The 20,799-nt window shown below is 34.4% G+C and overlaps 2 protein-coding genes and 1 pseudogene across 2 annotated transcripts; 2 read left to right on the forward strand and 1 right to left on the reverse strand.

Annotated features, from left to right (window-relative positions):
• The first annotated feature begins 4,777 nt into the window (after positions 1–4,777).
• On the forward strand, positions 4,778–7,870 carry LOC120135845 (annotated as a pseudogene).
• A 3,264-nt stretch (positions 7,871–11,134) lies between these two features.
• On the reverse strand, positions 11,135–12,035 carry LOC120136027. The gene is made up of 2 exons (XM_039152148.1): positions 11,725–12,035; positions 11,135–11,631 (listed from the first exon to the last, which is right to left on the reverse strand). Exons 1-2 carry the CDS (start codon positions 12,032–12,034, stop codon positions 11,408–11,410), a joined length of 534 nt encoding a protein of 177 aa, XP_039008079.1. The 5' UTR covers position 12,035; the 3' UTR covers positions 11,135–11,407.
• Positions 12,036–16,359: 4,324 nt separating this feature from the next.
• Positions 16,360–20,792, forward strand: LOC120135999 (sucrose synthase 7-like). The gene is made up of 14 exons (XM_039152122.1): positions 16,360–16,530; positions 17,116–17,248; positions 17,321–17,475; positions 17,566–17,758; positions 17,841–17,959; positions 18,036–18,252; positions 18,329–18,424; positions 18,507–18,680; positions 18,771–19,054; positions 19,150–19,374; positions 19,462–20,028; positions 20,132–20,270; positions 20,344–20,534; positions 20,623–20,792. Exons 1-14 carry the CDS (start codon positions 16,430–16,432, stop codon positions 20,738–20,740), a joined length of 2,712 nt encoding a protein of 903 aa, XP_039008053.1. The 5' UTR covers positions 16,360–16,429; the 3' UTR covers positions 20,741–20,792.
• The last annotated feature ends 7 nt before the right edge of the window (positions 20,793–20,799 follow it).

Genomic DNA, 20,799 nt, shown 5'->3' on the forward strand with positions numbered 1-20,799 from the left:
CACCAAGGTTAAATGTTATTATTTAATAAAACCTTGTTTTGTTAAAGATGTTGTCTATTTTTTTAATTAAAATATTTTTTCATTTACATGTTTTTGTCCTAGGAGCACGCTCACTACACAAATTAGTTAATATTTCGGTAAATAATTGATAAAGGATGTCAATTTCATATGTAATTGGGTAAAGTATGCTAGAGATCATTGAACTATGTAAGATTTGGTTTTCTTGACTAATGAGCTTTCATATATTAAAAAATTATCATTAAATTTATCAAATTATTACAAAAAAACCCCGATATGTTATAAATTAGGAATAATTTTTTTAATAAATTTAAGGATTATTTTATAATAAATTTAATGATCATCTTATAACAATTTGATAAATCTTAATGACCACTCCATAACCTTTTTGAAATTTAATATCTATTTTGTAGTATTTGAAAGTTTACTGACAAAATATTATTTTTGATATAATTTAAGGACATCTAATGTGATTTACTCTAAATAATATAGGAAATGTGTTGTTATAATAAAATAGGCCGACAAAACCGCTCTAGCTTTCCATTAAACATAGCCACGTGTCCGGCCAATGCTCAGCATCTGCTGGGAGTTTTCATCGGCACATTCTTAATCGTCACATTCACCAGACACGTGGGAGTAGCATCAACAACCAAATATATCAACGACAAGTACGCACACAGTGGAAGCAAAAGATTGCCATTGAAATTCAAAAAGGTGAAGCTTAAAAAAAGAAAGAAAAAAGATCACTTTCAGTTGGCTCGTCGAATAAAAATGGCATCTGCAACATTATTAATTGGCCTATATCACATCAAGTATCAAATTATCGATCCACCACTTCACTTCACCTCGCCACACGGCACTTGAGCAGCAATGGCGATCCCTAACTGTTCATCAACGGCAATTGGACTGAGCCTTTGCTTAAGAAACGCATCCCTATTATCAACCCCTCTACTGAAGAAATCATCGGTTTCTTTTTCTTGTTCATGTTACTTTCCTTTGATCTGCATAGAATTTGAGGATTTGTTCATATTTTTTTTACTTCTTTTTCAGGTCAAATTCAGACGGCGACGGCTGAAGATGTGGATTACTCGGAACAAAGGTAAAGAAGTTTATTTGGGGACGTTTCGAGGACGTCCCCGATGGTATCAGGCGGAGAAAATGAAAGTAGATCAAGGTGGCGTAGCTTTTGCAACCTACCGAGCGAGGCTGACATCGAGCCACCGAGTGGAGAAGAAAGAAACAAAGGATAACAAGGGAGAGAAAGTTGAGTCTTTAGCTTTCTGCAGAATTGAATGAGAGAGAAGAAAAAGAAACCAGTTGATTTTCAGTTTTCAGTAATTGCAGGTGGGAGAAAGAGTTTTCAAATTTTCATTAGACTAATCTTTTTTTTTATTTTCATCCACAACCTTATTTATTTATTTTGGTACAACAAAAGGTTAGTTAATTCATATGTGAGTTTGATTTCAAACTTTTTTTCAGATTCTAAATGCCAAGTAACTTGAAATTGGAGTTTTTGCTTAAAACCAGGATTGTACAACAAAAGGTTAGTTTATTTATTTTTGGGTAAAATGCACTATAAGACATTCAATTTGTGACAATTTTTTTCTAAACGTTATAAACAAATTACTATTATTAAAATAGTATTACAAATTGATTACTTTGTCGTTAAAAATTAAACGAACATCTAATGTGGTTGGTATAATAACCTTTTTAATCTTCAGAACTTTTATATTCTATTATTTTTTCTTAATTCAAAACAATTCAATAATTTTAACCTTTCATGTTTATTTTGTTAATCTATTATTTTTTGGGTGATATTATCAATTAAGCAGTTTGTCAAATTAAAATAGTAGTTGAATTATTGCACTCTATCATAAAACAATAACAAGTTATTGTTAAATTATTATTATACTAAGAAAGTTGCATGAAAGTAATCTAATATTTTTAATAGAAAAACAAACAATTTATGATTTTATTGTTTTAAATTTAATATTATAATTTGAATCATGATATTTGACTTTATTTATGATTTTTTATATATTTATAATTTTAAAATTATTTTATATGTCGTACTCTTGTCGTACTCATACCCTATAATTTTAAAAATTATCATTTCTCATTCTCGTCCCCGTATCCGTCTTGTATCCGTATCATTGCAACATAGGTAAAGAATGGGCCACAGCTTCGGGTGCAGTCCGTGCTAAGTACAAGCGTGCTATTGCTGCTATGGTGATTGCTATTTTAAGTCTTTGTTTTCTTTCTTAGTTGTTAAGTACTATTTGCTTTTGCTTTTATTTTTATTTTTTTTAGTAGCAAACAATTACTGTGTGCAATTAACTAATCACAATCTTGTTTGTTTAAGACCAGGGAAACACTAGATGAGATCCATGTTTTTTAGGGGGCTATTACGTTATTCTGTGTGCCAATGGGTTGATTGAAGTATTGCAATAAAAGGAATTTCTGTAAAAGTTGCGAATTCACATGTTTTTAAGACTTTTAGTCCATTTTCATTTTTTTTCTTTGGGATTTTGCTGTAGCATGCAAAGCAATAGCAACAAGAACTTGATTAGAATGGCTAAATAATTTATAAGTAACATCAATTTATTCATAATGGTCAGGGTTTCAAATAGCGGCTGAATAACGGTATCGTGATCGATATATCGCGGTCGTGGCGTTGTCCGAAACCACTATAGCGGAAAATAACGGTGTGAAGCGGGATCACACCAATAACGGCAGATCACGGCCGCAATTTAACGGATCGCGGTCAATCGTAGAAATAGTGGACCTATATTCCGCTATTATTCTGTTATTTTAATTTTTTTTTAAAACAGGTTTTTTATTAAAAAAAAAAATCAGCTCCTCCGAAAAAAATTCACGATCGCGATATCCTCAATGACCGCAATAACATTCATTATATCCGTAACCGTGATAAACGCGACGCGACCGAAAACGTGACCGCAAATGATATTTAAAACCTTGATAATGGCTGCAATAAAAAGTAAAATTTGGGAATTTACTTTTCCATGCAAAGCCAATTGTTTGGAAAAATGGAATTAAACTTTGCGGTCTAAATAATTATACTAATTGTAAGACAAAGTTGAGCAAATGAAGCTCAATTTTACAACTTGCCCTGTTTGCTAGTGGAAATGACTGACCTAATGAGTCTCATTAATCTGAACAATGGTTGCCAAAGTGAAGCATTGCTTCTGTAATAAAGACTAATGTGCTAACTTGGGACTAGATAGATCAATCTAACTTCGCAAAAGAAAATCGCACCCTTTTCCTATATGTGTATATATTTTAATGTCTTTAGTTTTATCAAATGACTGACCTAATGAGTCTCATTAATCTGAACAATGGTTGCCAAAGTGAAGCATTGCTTCTGTAATAAAGACTAATGTGCTAACTTGGGACTAGATAGATCAATCTAACTTCGCAAAAGAAAATCGCACCCTTTTCCTATGATATGTGTATATATTTTAATGTCTTTAGTTTATCCTTCCTACAAACAATCTGTATGTTCTCAAGGAATTTATGGATATGCTGTTGGGGTTATGGTCAGATAGCAAGCTATTTGCTTTTTCTTTAAAAAAATCCTTGTCATTAGATTCATTACTTTAGTGGACATAATGAAATGGCTTCAGATATGCCAGGTGTAATTGATTTAAACTAGTGTAACCATGCAGGCGGGTTCAGTTGATGATGAACTTGTATTTTAAGCAGAATTTCTTTTAACTGTAATATGCCTATTAGCTTTTGCAATTGGTATGTTTGCTTTGTTGATGGAAACGACTGTAACCTTTTTATTTTCATGGCCCGATATTTAATCTTTTTTAAATGATCCAGATAAAAGAGAGAAAACCCGAGCTTGCCAAACTTGAAACGGTTGATTGTGGGAAACCATTTAAAGAATCAGAAGCTGACATGGTATGCCAGCAACAAATTTCCAAATGTTATGTTATTATTTTTTGTTGGATTTTAACCTATTTATTTATGTGTTTTAGGATGATGTTATCAGTTGCTTCGAGTACTAAGCAGACCTTGCTGAAGGTTTAGATGCGAAGCAAAAAGCTCCTATCTCTCTTCCTGTGAAGGCATTTAAGAGCTACGTGATCAAGGAACCCATTGGAGTTGTCGGGTTGATTGTCCCATGGTACTTCCAGTCTGTTACAATTTTTTATACCTTTTTTTTCTGGATAATTTTGCTGCTTGATTGGCCACACTGCATGTGTTTTCTTGATAAATCATCCTTGAGTATTGCTCTTCTCCATTTACCCAATACTTATTTGAGATATCTGCTTAGCCTGGTTTTGTTTTTTGGTTTGCTTGTTTGGTTTACCTAAAGCTAGTTTCATTTGCTATGTAGATCACAAAATGGAGTGAGTGGATGTGTTGGTCTTTAACTTCTATATCTCTTATTAGTGGACCTAGTTGGTAAATAATTTCACAGAATTGTGTCTCCTGATATTAGATTATAAACTTATTACGGATGCTAGTGGCTGAACATATTAAGCGCAGTACCTTCCAAAGTGGATTTATTAAGATGATCTATGATGATTGTGGTCCTAACCATTTAAGGGCTTCCCATGGTATGGTATATTGTTCAGTGTTTAATATTTATGTGCGCTCATGCAGTTTGGCTTTTAGTGATGGGGATCGTTATCCTTTGAGGACGTAGTGTTTAATATTACCCGCTTTTGATGGCTATATGGAAAGTTGCTCCAGCCCTGGCTGCAGGTTGTGCTCCTTTTCATAAATCATATGTAGGGGAATTTTGCCTTCATATTTCATTTGGGATCAATGTTGTTTTCCTTTAGTCTGCCTTTCATTTTTTTCCCATTCCAACATCAGGACCTGTCTGGAGCTGCGAGAAGTGTGTAGGGAGGTTGGTCTTCCTGCTGGTGTCTTCAACATTCTGCCTGGACTAGGTCCTGAAGCTGGTGCACCTTTGGCATCTCATCCCCATGTTGACAAGGTTAGATTGATTTTAATCATTTTCTTCAGTGATCCTTTCTACGAAATTGAATTTCCGAAGATGTTTGGCAAAATAACATTTCAAAACTAGTTGCTAATAATTAGTCTCCGACAGATTACATTTACTGGAAGCACAAAAACAGCAATCAAGATAATGACAGCTGCTGCTCAAAGGGTCAAGGTATGTTGAAGTTCTAACATATGATCATCGAGTCCTTTTACGATCCGGTGCATAAAATTTTCTTTGTTGTTTCTGCTGCATCCTGTTACTTTAGAACTTGGAGACAAAGGTCCAATAGTTGTGTTTGAGGATTGTGACATTGACAAGGGTTGGTGCCATGTGAATCGCTTCAAGCCTTCATGTTTCCTGTATTTCTCATCATAATAGATTGTTCATATTTTACTCATGAAACTTCAATGCAGAAAAATAGTATATCTGTATTCAGTTGCTAATTTAGCCACCTGTGCTTTTAACAGCTGTTGAGTGGACCATATTTGGTTGCTTTTATACTAATGGCCAGATCTGCAGTGCAACATCCCCCCTTATTGTGCATGTAAGTGCATGAACTAATTTTGTTCTTTAGAGACTAGAGTTATTAATTTCATTTTTATTTCTTCTTACATGTGGCATGAGGTTATGGCACCTGTGAATTTTATTTTAATATTATTTGATTCACGCTTGCCACAACTAAGAGGAGAACCAGTCCAGTCCAGTCCATTCATAAATTGATAAACTGGCTAAACTAAGGCAAAAATTATTTGGGTCCACTTTAGCAAGTCCCTATTACAGCAAACCAACCCTGTATAAATCTCAATTCAAAAGGTCCAAACACCATTAGACAATAATTACTGTTATGGGAGTACACCAAAGGTATCAGCAGCCTACAGAAAAGATCCCAACCTCATGGACAATTCTATCCTTCATGGCACTTGTAGATGCAGTAGTTTGTGCATGATCTATCTTTGAGTAAGTATGAAAAATCTCTTTAGAGGCTCCATGTTTCATTGGTATTTTACCTATCTGATAAACTCCAAAAACAGGGGATGTCATGGAAACTATTCTATTTCTCATTATAGCTTCATGACCCTTGTACTGGAAAGTGGTTGGATGAAAATCATTTTTATTAGGATTAGAGAAAGGGAACACTTGATTTTGCTACCTTGAGTTCTTGAACTAAGCTTGTAGGATGTTTTTTGTCGGTTGCGATTTTATATATTTCTTTTTCCAAGTCATGATGAGGAGAACTTTGTCCAGGAAAGTATTGTGGCAGAATTTTTGGACAGGCTTGTGAAATGGAGTGAGAACATCAAAATTTCTGATCCCTTGGATGAAGGTTGCAAACTGGGTCTCATTGTTAGTAAAGGGCAGGCAAGTAATGCTTTTGTTACTGCATATTGGTTAATATATTAAGTTTTTAACTATATATTTAAGTTGGACCAGGGAGGGGTGGCCGGAAAAGAGTTCCATTGAAAGTTTTTATTTATGTTGACCATTTCTTGGGACAGAGACTATATACACAAGAACAGAAACCTACCTGCAAATAGAGAATCTAGTGCACATAACACATAGGAGAGGAATTTGGAGTTGAATGAGATAATTTTATGTTTCAATTTGGACTACTACTTCTGCACCGACTTAAATAAGCTATAGCCATTTAAATTTTTTCTCTAATGCCAAGTTTTTATGCAAATCTATCATATGTCATTTTTCAATCTCCATTTAAAACTCTAAAGTCAGTGTCCGGATGGGATTATCTGCTTCTTAATTATAATTCTTGATTTGGCAACTGATGTAACTAAAAATATAACTATTATGGTAATGTCCAAGGTTTCATATTTGGAAAATAGTTTTTCCATATTAATATTTGATTAATCTGCTGCAGTATGAAAAAGTAATGAAGCTCATTTCAAATGCTAGGAGTGAGGGAGCAACTATTTTGTATGGCGAAGATCGTCCTAAGGTATAGTTCTCTGATGCTCAATGATTGGCATTATTCTCCCTTGAATCATTTCTAATCCATAAATGGTTTGCGGCATTTAGAAAAGGATACTATGTTGAACCAACCATCATCACTGACGTAAACACCTCCATGCAAATATGGAGAGAAGAAGTTTTTGGACCTGTTCTTTGTGTCAAAACATTTTCAACCGAAGATGAAGCCATTGAGTTGGCAAACGATACCCAGTAAGTTAACATGAACAATCCCATGATTTGAACTTTTCTTATGGGATACCAAAAAGGGATTATGATTTTGATCACGGAGTTCAACTAATTCCTTTCTAATATTTATCTAGTTATGGTTTGGGAGGTGCTGTGGTATCAAAGGATCAAGAAAGATGTGGTCGCATAAGCAAGGTAAGATCTGTGCTTGAAGCATCTTCCAATCAAGCAACCGAAGTGTGCTGTGATATTCGACACCTTTGCCTCTTTTGTGCAGGCTCTGCGGCTAGGCGTCGTGTGGGTCAATTGTTCACAGCCATGCTTCTGTCAAGCTCCATTCGTAGGCATCAAATGGAGTGGCTTTGGGCGTGAACTAGGGGAATGGTAATTACCCATACTTGCTATATCCTGTTTCTCAAATCTAAGAACTCATGGATTTGATATCTTCATCATGTTTCTATGATGACCATAATCGAAGTTATTGTACTGATGGATGAATACATTATCTGTGGCAATCTATTTTCTTGCAGGGGACTCAAAAATTACTTGAGTGTAAAACAGGTAATGTCTCTGACGAACAATGGGGCTGGTACGAGCCTCCGAAGCAATGAAGTCCATCATGGAAGTACAAATAATATTTGCTGCCCTTCCGTAGATACCGGTAATGATGCAGGGGATCCGAGACAGATGATGTTGAGCTGTCAGATTGCACATTGATGACGCTGAGATGCCATGAGTTGGCAGATCAACGCAAAGGCGGGAATTGATTGTGATATGTTCCTTATTGGGGTCATTTTGAGTGTGCTTCAATCTTTTGGCCATAATTTTGACTACGGATGTCAGAATCGCGCATAAGACCCCAATCCGAAAAGCTCTTTTCGACGCGCACGTTGTCCACATTGAGCTATGCTCCATGTAGCATTTATTTCGACCTCAAATTCTGCCGTTTTCCCCTCCAAATCACTAGATTTAGATTTTTTTACTATTTATAGTAATATTTCGATTGTCAATTAGGAAGTCATTTTAAATCCGATTTCAGTCAGATTTTTTGCAGATTGTTTATTTTATTTTGAATTTCAAATTAGAGCGCTTTTCGGGATTTTGTTATTTTTGGTAAAATTCCGATAAACAAGATTTTTGGCTATAACAGTCCGGCTTGTGGACTGATTTTGGATAGTTTTGATTTTATAATATTTTATTAAACCCTATAGACTTTTTTCTCTGGTTTTTGGGCGAATTTTCTCTTGTGAATCATCTGTTGGAACTAGCCTACAGGATAATCGTTATTTTGTCTGGCTTCAGGTAATTATGCGAGCCGCTCGATCTGCATAAATCGTTGTGTTAAATAGACGGAAGATTGTTCATAATTGAAATATGCTGAGAACCAATTTATTTTGGATAATGTATGTACGTATGTTACCTTTTGGACCTATGTCAAACAGCTGAGTTTTGCGAAATGTATGTGTGTGTATGCATGCATGAGGGTATTCTATTCAAGTCGTCTCCAAGCCCCCTAGTCTTATGGTAATGAATGAGAGTTGAAGACCGGTGGATGTGCTTTAAATGCATGCTAGGATGATTGGTATTAATCCATTCATTTTCACATTTTTTTTTCATTTGCACATGAATGTTATAATATGTTATTGTAAATATTAATTTATTTTTTAAATTTTATTTTTTAAATATTTATAATTCGTTCATTTTTATTTTTTAAGGTGTTTTTAAAGTTTTTATTTTAAATTTATTAAAATTTTATATAAATTCCTCAAAATATTTTATTAAAGTTCAACACATTAAATGACAGGGAATGTCTGTTGAAACTTTGAGTAGCCTGCTTAATAGGAACCATTCACCGCCATTGCTATTGTTTTAGAAGCCGTTATTTTCATGCATTAATTAGGTGGCCTCACCATGTGACAGTATTTTACGACATCCCAGCTGCCCTCGAAATAATTATCATTATATAAAATATTTTGATATTTTATAATGATACAAATTTGGATTAAATTTAAAGTTAGATCTAATTTAAGAGATGATTCATTGAGAAAATAAATATAAAATTTAAAATATATTTTCTTATAAACGCCCAACTCTTTTATCATTTGATGCTATACACCAAAGCAAATGACGAGAAAATTGGGAGGTATTATTGCTCCACGGCCGATATCTGTTAATCCTATTGAATTTAATACTAATAGAGACAAAGTTTGTATCAGGCATTAATAGATTACATGCCAATAATGGTCCACATAAATAGGGATCCTGTTCCTGTGTGTTTCTCAAGCTTTACAACTATTCATATTTTGTCAATAATTTAATTTGAAAAATCACACCAGAAGAATTACAGGATTTTAAAATATTAAAATCCAATTATTTTACTAGTGTCTTGCTTGGGCAAAAGTGTTTTAATAATGTAATGAAAAAAAATTCTTTATATAGTGTACTCGAATGATTATTTACTTAAATATGATGATTTTTACAGTGACCACCATAGGTCTCAATGAACACATGGTGACCTAGATAGGTCTCCAGGAACACACGGCGACCTATGGAGCACTCGGCGACCTATGAAGCAATTGGCGACCTATGGAACTGCAACAGCGAGGGAAGAGAGAAGAGTTGCTGCAACATATGAAGCTGTCACAAGAAGTATTTGACGACTTATGGAACACTTGACGACCAATGAGGTCACTGTAGTAAACACCCCAATTCAAAAAATAATTTGAGTAAAGCTCTATATAAAATTTTTTTTCCAACTCTCTACATGAGCGAGGAAGCCGTCTTGCTTGAAGAATATTAAATAAGATTATTTTAAAATATTAAAATCCATTGAAATAAACCGGTTCCCCCCTGCTTTACGCAGAATGTTCTGACTGCTTTTAAGTTGGTTGCAGTTGTCTCACTCAAATGCTTTCTTAAGAGTAAAGTGGAGCATTACTTTTATTATTACCTTATTAAACAAAAAAGAACAAATCATGCTTTTAAAATATTACAAAAGATTCCCTTTTTATTTTAATGGGCCTAAAATTATTACATAATTAATAATAATTGCTATTTCTATTTTAATAAATTGTTCATGCCTTAACATTAACATTATCCCATCATATGCACCTTATGCAAAATGAACACCATTAGATCAATTAATACTTCTTTATAGGGTGCATTCATTTGAATTTGAAGATGTATATTTGAGTTATATTTTGTGATTCAATAGATCAGATCAAATCGTGACAATAATTATAATATAAAAATATATTTATGCAAGTAGATTTCAAACTGCAAAATTAACCTAGGAGGGACATTATCAGCTGGTGTATGTAAATTTAATTATCTATTCATGGTCATGGAGCTTTAGGGACCATATAGGATAGAAAAAGCTATGGTCCATTCCTTTGTATTTTAGTAGAGCCTATTGGTTTGAAGAATAGTGATTTTTATTTATAGTATACACGAGAATTGATATGATACATGGCTTACTTGCATAAACAATTATTGTTGATGCATTGATTTTTATTTATAGTATACACGAGAATTGATATGATACATGGCTTACTTGCATAAACAATTATTGTTGATGCATACACACCTTCCCTTGTATACTTATAGTTCATATTCTCCTCTAAATTCATTGCTCGTCTCTGTTCCAGGTTCAATATATGCTCTGTAAAACAGCAATGCTACCCTAACAAATGACAGCGTAGTTGCTTAATGATTAAACAATCTTTCTGCTTTTATTATGAGATCTCCTGTTTCGATTATATCTGAAGTCGAGATGGATTGAATCTTTAAATAAATAACTTTTTCTCATCATTATTAAGTTCGCTTGTACAGTTGTTTTGATTGTAAATTGTAATGTTCGATTATGATTATAATTTTGTAAAAACAGTAATCAAACTCTGACCTTGAAACTTTTGGCTCTGTGATTTTCTTACATTCTAAGATAACATTGATGGTATCAGCGTATAGATAACTGTACTGGGTGGAAAATAGTAGGACTCCATTGCATAACAGTGCTGGATATTACAAACTCGGTCGGTTTTTTTTCTTTCTTTTGGATGTACAATTATGCATATAGCTCAGGTCTGCAGGTTGAAGAAAGGTGTGGTTTTCTGGGTTTTGCTAGCCTACATATGGATCCTAAAGTGAGAGAAACTGCATGTATTGGTTTCTACATGTTAAAAAAGAAGCTCGGGGTTCTTTTTTGTCTCTTATGCAGCAATTTAACGTGGCAAAAAAAAAACATGAAAAATATCCTCAGCTTGTAGCCTCGGTGATGCTTTGTAATGAAGGCTGCCATGTCTTTGATCTGGCAGCAGAGTTGCTGGATGTTGTCGACCTCGATCGCTGTCTTTCATGTTTGCTCACCGTATCCGGTTCAGATCTCTGACCAGCAGCCTTCTCATATGGTTTCTCGGCCGCAGATTCTTGGTTCTTCTTCATCTTTGCATGTTTCTTCGCATAAAATCCCTTCATAACCTCTAAGAACCCAGAAAAAAGAAAAACCAAGTCGAAATCAGATTACAAAACCAAAGAAAACAAACAAGCAACAACCATAATATATATACATATACCTTGAGTGGTGATGAGCCTGTAAACATGACCGAGAAGAAGAGTATCCGTCGACCGAAGAAGCTTAATCCTGGTCAAGCGAACGGGGTTGACAGTACTTGTGTTGCTGCCGGTTTGTTGTGACTGTGAAGCTTTATAATTGTTACCCGGATTCGAATGATAAAAGGTGGTGGATATAAGCAGAGCAACATAGTGACCGGGGTTCATCTTCATCACCTCACGAGCTCTCACGGGCCAGTAGAATCTCTCTACTTTCCCGCACGGGTGCTGAAGAACCAGAGTCGCTGAATCAGTAGCTTGGCAGTTTCCCATTCTTTTATTCTTTTTTTCTTCCAGCGGCTTCAGAGGAAGGAAAAGGAAGGTATTTGTGCAGAGAGAAGAAAAGTATGGTCTAGTATCTTTATAGAGAACCACACCACCACCACCGCCACCCACCAACTTTGGTATGAGCCAACTTAATTAATCAAACGAAGTCCATTAAAGTAGTGACATTTGGTTCATTTTAATTGAAGGTGTTGGACCCCTATTGTGCCATGATTTGGTGAGCCGTGACTGCTTGGCTTAAAGCATGGGGTGAAAGCATGACCGGAAACCTCGTTAGTTTAGAGTTTTTACTTTTTTAAGCTATACCTTTACTAAAAGCCTTGTTTTAATACTCTTATCTCCTTCAACTTTAAATATATATATATATATATATATATTGATAATGTGAGGTGATTATAAACTATTATATATTTATATTTTTTTAATAATAAATAATATATATCATGTAAATATAATTGTTTGAATTCAATATTTTAAAAATAATGTTTCTCTTAATAATTAAAATCATTTAATGAATTATATATATTATTAAAAGTTTAAACATGAATATTAAATATAAAATGTATTATGGATATTTGTAAAAATAATATTTAAAAATTCTTGTCAAGTACACTACACCGTTGTTGGACAGCACTGTTCCGTAGAGGCTCTAACACTGGCACGTCGACCAAGTTTATCCAACGACTCGTCTTGGAATAGACGGTTATCTATGGATATGTGGACTACATTTCTTGCAAGGAAACTTTTCTAATTTTTAGGATTTATATTTAATATATTTATCAAATAAATTAAATTTTATATAAATCTATCATAGAAATAACCTTTCAACTTTAATCTCAAGATCCAATTCTCTAGTATTTAATAGAAAATTTTAATGATTTGTCTCATTAAATAAATTAATAATTATGATAATAACATAATTTGAAAACAATTAGTTCAGAGTTTAATGGTTTATACATGAGAATTGTATAAAAAAAATACGTTCTAAGAAATCAAATAAAAACATTATTTTTAAGACTTAAATAGTTTAAATGCTTATATATGAGAAATTTTTATAATCTTATATAAAATTGTGCTATATGTTTATTTTCATCTTATAACATATATACAAATATTATATTTTACGGCATCAAAAACTATTTAAATGATTTGTATTTTTGTAAAAAAAATCACTAAGTGTATGTTATTTTCATAATTTGTTTATGTTAAAAGAAAATCTAGTTTAATGGTTTTGTAATAATTTTTCCATGAATCATTGTCACAATTTAATAAAATCTTTTAAAAAAAATATTTTATAAAATTAGATTATATCGAAATTTATCAAATAGGAATAGCATATCAATCCCTAATTCTAAGCAAGATGTTAGAATTTTGATATAGTTTAATGCTAGCTTACCAATATTCTAAAACTAAGATATTGCAGTTTATTATAACCATCAAATCTATCAACAAGATTTGGACAAGATGTTTAGATAGAAAGGAATTTATTTATCTCAACTTGAAAAGCTTTGTTTAGCCTAATCTCATCCATACAATACAAATCTTTATGTTAATTTGGTCACTAATCGAGCTCTAAACACAAGTTAAAAGACAACAACAAATTAGGGATGGACATAGGTCGAGTTTTTGGTCCATCCAACCCGACCCGAGAACAAGGAATCCTCCACCCGAGATCCAATCTGACCCGACTAAAATAAGATTCCACCCGACCCGATATATAACTTAAAAACCTGACCCGATCCGAAATAATAATAAAATATTATTTTTATTCAATAAAAACTGTGATTTTATTGGAAAAAAATAATATATAGAGGGGTATTATTGAAATTATTCCTAAATATATAAGGTAAAATTATATTTTTTTTGGTAGGGTCGGTATTTTTCACCCTAAACCCGAACTCGAACCGATCCGAACATCACATTAAAAAACTAACTTTTTTTAAAAAAATCCGACTCGATTGAGTTCGGTCGGAACCCGTTGGCTTCGGGTCCGATGCCCATCCCTAACAATAATTGAGAGAAAGTGTGTATATATATAAGAGCAAATAGGGCCCATTAGGGCACGCTCCAGTGAGTTGCCCATGGGCCATTAGTCATTTCTTATGGATCGTCCATCCAACCACAAAATATAGGAACTTTTATGGGCATGCGTGTCAAGAAGCCTTTAATTTTTCTTTAATATTTTTTTAAAAAAAATGTTAATAGAATGTAAGGATTACGAATAATAAATTTGTGTTTTATTGGATGAAAATAATTTTATATTATCTTCATAATTTTATGTTAATTATCACTTTCTGATATGTACCCAACGTTATTTGGGAAGAACTTAGGATGATTGATTAGGGGTAAATATAAATAATAATAAGATTAGGTCAATGTTTAATTTTTAAACTTTAGGTTTAATTTGATTAAAATTAAAATTAACATAGATATAAGAAGTGTTTAAACGAAACAATGGAAATGTTACTTATTTTGTTTAATATTAAAATTGATAGGGATTTAAGAAGTATTCAAACTTAAAAAATAAGGTTAAAGTATAGTAAATCTAATTTCAAAATTAATAAAGACTTAAAAATAATTAAATATAAAGTTTTAAAATATCATAGTTTAATTTATATAATTTCCAAATCTTTAGGCACATCTAACCTAAAAATTTAAGGGTATTAGCTAGGGTTGGACTTAGAGTTATGTGTTTTAAAAAAAAATTATATATCTAGTTGATGAGTATAGAGGATCATATAAAAGGGATGATTTTAAATCTAAACAATTTGATGATTTCCTTCTAAATGTTCATATTAAAATATCAAAATAGTACTAGTTGATGAACTTCGGAAACAAAAAAAGTAAAGTCGAACTTTTTTTTGTTATTCTCTCAATTCTAATAAAATGTAACTGGATCTAGTATGTATGAGTTGCCTATCATAATCTATATGGATAGAATTTATAGTCGGGTCTCGAAAAATAAATAATTTCTCTCGTGTCTTTAACCTTTTTTTGGTTCATTATGGTTTTTATTAGTTGGAACTTCTAGTTATCTTGGTAGAAATTTGATATCTTTATTTTTCGTCTCAGCAAATAATTTTTTTCCACAAAGCATCGTAATGTCTTTCTATGGGATTAAATGTCTCTTTATTAGTTCCTATTTGTGGTGTACAATTTTTTGGAATGTAGGCAGTGGTTATGATCGATTCGATAGACAAGAGGGAATAATATGTATTTTTCGTTGGGGTATTCCTAGAAAAAATCGTCTCATCTTTCTACGATTCCTTACGAAAAATATTCAGTCCATCAGAATAGAAGTTAAAGATTTCTGAAAATGCATGTATAACCAAAAGCGGACCACACTTAAAATCGGGTCAAGTTTTTATTGTTCAAGTTGATCTATAGTAATAAGATCGACTAAGCCTTATTTGGCAACTCCGGGAGCAACTGTCCATGGGCATAATGGAGAAATCTTTTACCAAGGAGATACGTTAGTTACATTTATATATGAAAATAGAGGTTTGGTGATATAATGCAGGGTCTTCCAAAAGTGGAACAACGGTTAGAAGTGATTTCGTTTGATTCAATATCGATGAACCTAGAAAAGAGAGTCTATTATTTTTAAGGAAAGAATATTAAAATTTTAAATCTTCATTTTCAAATTTCTAGATCCGTCTCTGATGTTATAAGATTTTGCATGTCTTATATTGATAAATTTTCATATTGATTTGAATGTATATTGTATAAAAGAGAGGAAGCTATTTCAAGTCAATTTGGTAAGGTATTAACTTTTTCTCTTGAGATTTACTATAAGCGTATACATATTCTACTATAAGTGCGGTTTTTCGAAGTCAAAATTTTTAGAAAAAAAATAATATTCTATTTTTACTATAGAATAGAACTTAATTTACCAAAAGAACTTGAGAGTCCCAGAGCTTCTCCCACTTAACTAAGGACACCGTCCCTTAAGCTGTACGCAGGTTGATCTGAGCATATATGGATTTATTGTGTACTTTTCAAGCACAAAATGACCCCATGATTGTGTGTTATAGCGTTTAAGTTTTAATGCTTGGTTGCCGAACTTGGAAACAAGAAAGAATGAATACAATATAATATAATAGGAGAGAGTAAAGCAATCAAATGGACAACCTACACACACATTCCTTAGCATTGGAAAAAAGGCAACCCATGAATGCATGAGCAATGAATTTCTTGTTTGTCAAAATTAGAATTCCCACCAATCACATCAAAGAATAATATTCCTTCCCTACTCTTTTCACCATTGATTTCTTCATCTCCCTCTATGTATATAAATAATTCCCATTAATAACCCAACGTGCAAGTCCTTGTCGATCAATAACAACAATCCTTGTGTTTTCTGGAGCAGTTTATTCTCTGAAAATGGAGTCTCGCCAATCATTGAAACGATCGGATACTATTGCAGATAGCATGCCTGATGCTTTGAAGCAGAGCACCACCCATATGAAGAAATGTTTCACCAGGTATACTTCATTTATATATATATTAACTGAACGAATAAGTTAGTGTTCGTGTCCTTTTATTTATTTTTAAAGGTGTTTATGTTCATTACGTGTTTGTTCAAATTTTTAACATCATGTTTTTTTATTTATTTTTAAAGATGTCCGTGTTTGGTTCTATTAGCATTTCACAAACATATTTGTTAACGTTCACGATCATATTCATTTAACGTTCTCGAACATGTTCGATGAGGAACATCCTCTTTTTATCCTTAGGCTTCACAGTTCAAGCTTCAAAGTTCATCTTATGTTCCATTTAGACTCTACCTTAACCAATAGTTGAAATATAAAAAAATAAAAGGAAAAGAAGAACCGGGTAAATAAACTTATAAACAATATCGTCTGTGAACATAAATAAATTGAACATACTTTTATTCATATTCGTTCGTTTAATACATGAACATAAAAATTTTGTTCATATTAATAAACAAGCTATATTATAACAAATCATGAATAATTCATTGAATGTTATGTTATTTTACACCCATATATATATATATATATGCATTTATGGTTAGATCCTCTAATATGCTGCAAAATCGAAAAAAGGTTGGTGGAATCAGGAAAAAGGTTACTAAAAAGACAGCAATTGATGGATGAAGTGGAGAACTCAATAGAAGACAAGGCTGAGAAAAGCAAGATCCTGGAGGGACTAATCGGTTTCATTCTGATATCCACACAGGTCTTACATTTTAATCAGATCCCAGAGGTCTATTATTTTATATGTATTAGCTCTAAAAATATTTTTCTGCAGGAGGCAGCTGTGGTTCCACCATATGTTGCATTTGCCGTGAGACCGAATCCGGGATTCTGGGAGTTCGTTAAGGTGAACTCGGAGAATCTCCATGTCGACGGCATTAACCCTTCGGATTACTTGAAGTTCAAGGAAACGATTTTCTACCAAAATTGGTATGATTAATATTAGCAGATTACTTCTCCCTGCAGTTTATATTGGATCCTTACAATGTTCTCAGTGATCTTTCTTATGCTACGGTGCAGGGCGACTGATGAGAATGCTTTGGAAATCGACTTCGGATCCATTAACTACACTACCCCTCATTTAACCCTTCCTTTTAGCGTCGGCAATGGAGCCACCTATGTCTCGAAGTTCATGTTCTCGAAGCTATCCGAGAGCTGCGAATGCGATAGCCCGCTGTTGAACTACCTATTGGCCCTTAATCACCAAGGAGAGGTAAATATGTCACCCACACATGTTTGGCTCCATTTCTTCCTCTATTTGTGAGAGTCGTGCTTGAATGTACTTGGAGTTGCAGGATCTCCTGATAAACGGAAATCTAAATACGGTCGACAAGCTTAAAACAGCTCTGTTGGCAGGAAGCAATACTGTCTCCACATTACCGAAGGAAACACCATACGAGAACTTCGAGCTAAGGTTATGTCTAAATTGAAACTACTACTTGATACATAGCAAATATATAAAACCGGAAAATGGTGGCAATGAATATCAGGTTAAAAGAGTTGGGTTTCGAGAAAGGATGGGGGCATAATGCAGAAAGAGTTAAGGAGACAATGATGACCCTTTCTGAGTTGCTACAAACACCGGAGCCTGCAAAACTCGACTCGCTCTTTAGCTGGCTCCCGACTGTGTTTAAGATCGTAATCGTATCGTCTCACGGTTACTTTGGGCAGGCGGATGTCCTCGGCTTGCCGGATACCGGAGGCCAGGTAACAATCTATCAAAACGGTAAAGATGGATTCAACTGAGGTAATTAAGTATTTAATTGTTTTGCAAATGTAATAGGTCGTTTACATTCTTGATCAAGTAAAAGCTCTGGAAGAAGCCTTGCTACTAAGAATAAAATCACAAGGCCTGTCCGTGAAGCCTCAGATTGTTGTGGTGAGCAAAATATTCATATATACGTATATCTTCAACAGTGATTTATGACGTGTCATCACCACGTCATGTTGCAATATTGTAGGTTACTCGCCTTATACCGGACGCTCGAGGAACCACATGTAACCAAGAGCTCGAGCCGATCGTCAATACCAATCATTCCCACATTCTTAGAGTCCCATTCAAGACAGATAAAGGAGTACTACAACAATGGGTCTCACGGTTTGACATTTATCCCTATCTAGAGACATTTGCACAGGTATATATACGTTCCTTCGAGTACACTGATCCTTGCGTTGCTGTTATTTTCTAAATAACTTACTCGGATTTTGATGTCTGCCACAACTAGGATGCTCAAGCTAAAATCCTTGAACACATGGGATGTAAACCGGACCTCATAATCGGAAACTACAGTGATGGAAATTTGGTGGCATCCCAAATGGCTAGCAAACTTGGAATCCCTCTGGGAACAATAGCTCATGCTTTAGAGAAAACCAAGTATGAAGATTCAGATGTCAAATGGAAAGAGCTAGAAGCAAAGTATCACTTTTCATGTCAATATACTGCTGACATACTAGCAATGAATGCCGCCGATTTCATCATAACAAGCACCTATCAGGAAATCGCCGGAAGGTTGTTTAGATATGATTTTTTCATGTTATATCAACATGGGTCTGATTCTATCTCAAGTATTTAACTGAAAAGTGGTGAATTTCTATTTGGCACAGCTCCGAAAAGCCTGGACAGTATGAAAGTCATGCAGCCTTTACCATGCCCGGACTTTGCCGGGTTGTCTCAGGCATCAATATATTTGATCCCAAGTTCAACATAGTTGCTCCGGGGGCTGACCAGTCCGTCTACTTTCCCTACACAGAGGAAAATAGGCGTCTATTGTCTTTCCATCCGGCCATTGAAGAATTACTCTACAGCCAGAACGATAACAGTGAACACATGTAAGCCAGACGTGACTTATTTCCATAAGATGTATGGTTGTTCATCACATATAATGGTAATCTTAATCATACCATGCTTGCCAACAGTGGATATCTGGCAGACCGGACGAAGCCGATTATCTTCTCCATGGCAAGACTTGATACTGTGAAGAATATTACAGGTCTAACCGAGTGGTACGGAAAGAACAAAAGGCTTAGAGACTTAGTAAACCTCGTTGTGGTTGCCGGATTCTTTGATCCATCCAAGTCCCATGACAGAGAAGAGCAAGCAGAAATAAAAAAGATGCATCATCTGATAGAGCATTATCAACTTAAGGGTCAATTCAGATGGATTGCAGCCCAGACCGATAGACTTCGCAATGGAGAGCTGTATCGATGCATTGCCGATACGAAGGGAGCTTTCGTGCAGCCCGCCCTATACGAGGCCTTTGGTCTCACTGTTATCGAAGCAATGAACTGTGGATTACCCACCTTTGCAACCAACAAGGGAGGCCCAGCCGAGATTATCGTGGATGGGTTCTCGGGTTTTCATATTGATCCAAACAATGGGGACCAATCCAGCAACACCATAGCTGATTTCTTCGAGAAGTGCAAGATGGATGCTCAACATTGGAACAGGGTGTCAACTCAAGGGCTTCGTCGCATACATGAATGGTACCGATACCATACACTAAAATGGCACCAATGAAAAATGTTTAGCCTAGAATTTTTTTCATTGAATAGCATCAGTTATTGTCTCTTGCACTTGAAAACGCAGCTACACATGGGAGATTTATGCAAACAAACTGCTGAACATGGGATCCACCTATGGATTTTGGAGGCAGTTGAACAAAGAACAAAATCTAGCCAAGCAAAGATACATTCAACTGCTCTTCAATCTGCAATTCAGGAAATTGGTGAGTGAATTTGGACATTATCATTTGTATAAATGGCATGCAAATATATTTTTCTCACGAGTTAATGTAACAGGCGAGGATTGTGCCTGTTCCAACTGAACAAGCCCAAGTAGCGCTAACATCTCCAAAAACTAAACCGGCACCGTCGTTGCTAACTGAAACTCCTCAGTCAGCACCTTCTGTAGAATCTAAACCGGGACAACCCAAACCAGCGGCAGCACAGGATAAAGCCGAACCTCAACCTGCAGCAGAAACTGAAGCAAAGTAATACCAACGCGCATTTAAAAGTTTCCCTTGCTATCTTATTACTTGCTCTGGTCTAACTTAACCATAATCATTCTGTCACATGCAGGGCTCAAAGTTTTCCGGAGAAGATTAGCACTTTCCACAAAATGTGTTTCGCAATTGGTTCTTTATTGCTATTCTATTATCTCATAAGGAAGTTGTATTACAGCTTTACATTGTGGTAATGTGGTGAAAGTATAAGCTGATGACAGACACCAGAGCATTCTTCAATTTGTAAAATACA

Source organism: Hibiscus syriacus, unplaced genomic scaffold (genome assembly GCF_006381635.1).
Source record: "Hibiscus syriacus cultivar Baekdansim isolate YM2019G1 unplaced genomic scaffold, ASM638163v2 tig00110621_pilon, whole genome shotgun sequence".
NCBI classification, from domain to species: Eukaryota; Viridiplantae; Streptophyta; class Magnoliopsida; order Malvales; family Malvaceae; genus Hibiscus; species Hibiscus syriacus.

Bases quoted from the DNA above. Each gene is read 5' to 3' on its own strand.
- LOC120136027 (XM_039152148.1), bottom strand. From the start codon at position 12,034: ATGGGAAACTGCCAAGCTACTGATTCAGCGACTCTGGTTCTTCAGCAC. The intron at 11,632-11,724 runs GTATATGTATAT...CTGGGTTCTTAG, and splicing joins CAGGCTCATCACCACTCAAG to AGGTTATGAAGGGATTTTAT.
- LOC120135999 (XM_039152122.1), top strand. From the start codon at position 16,430: ATGGAGTCTCGCCAATCATTGAAACGATCGGATACTATTGCAGATAGC. The intron at 17,476-17,565 runs GTATGATTAATA...GCTACGGTGCAG, and splicing joins ACGATTTTCTACCAAAATTG to GGCGACTGATGAGAATGCTT. The intron at 20,535-20,622 runs GTAATACCAACG...TGTCACATGCAG, and splicing joins GCAGCAGAAACTGAAGCAAA to GGCTCAAAGTTTTCCGGAGA.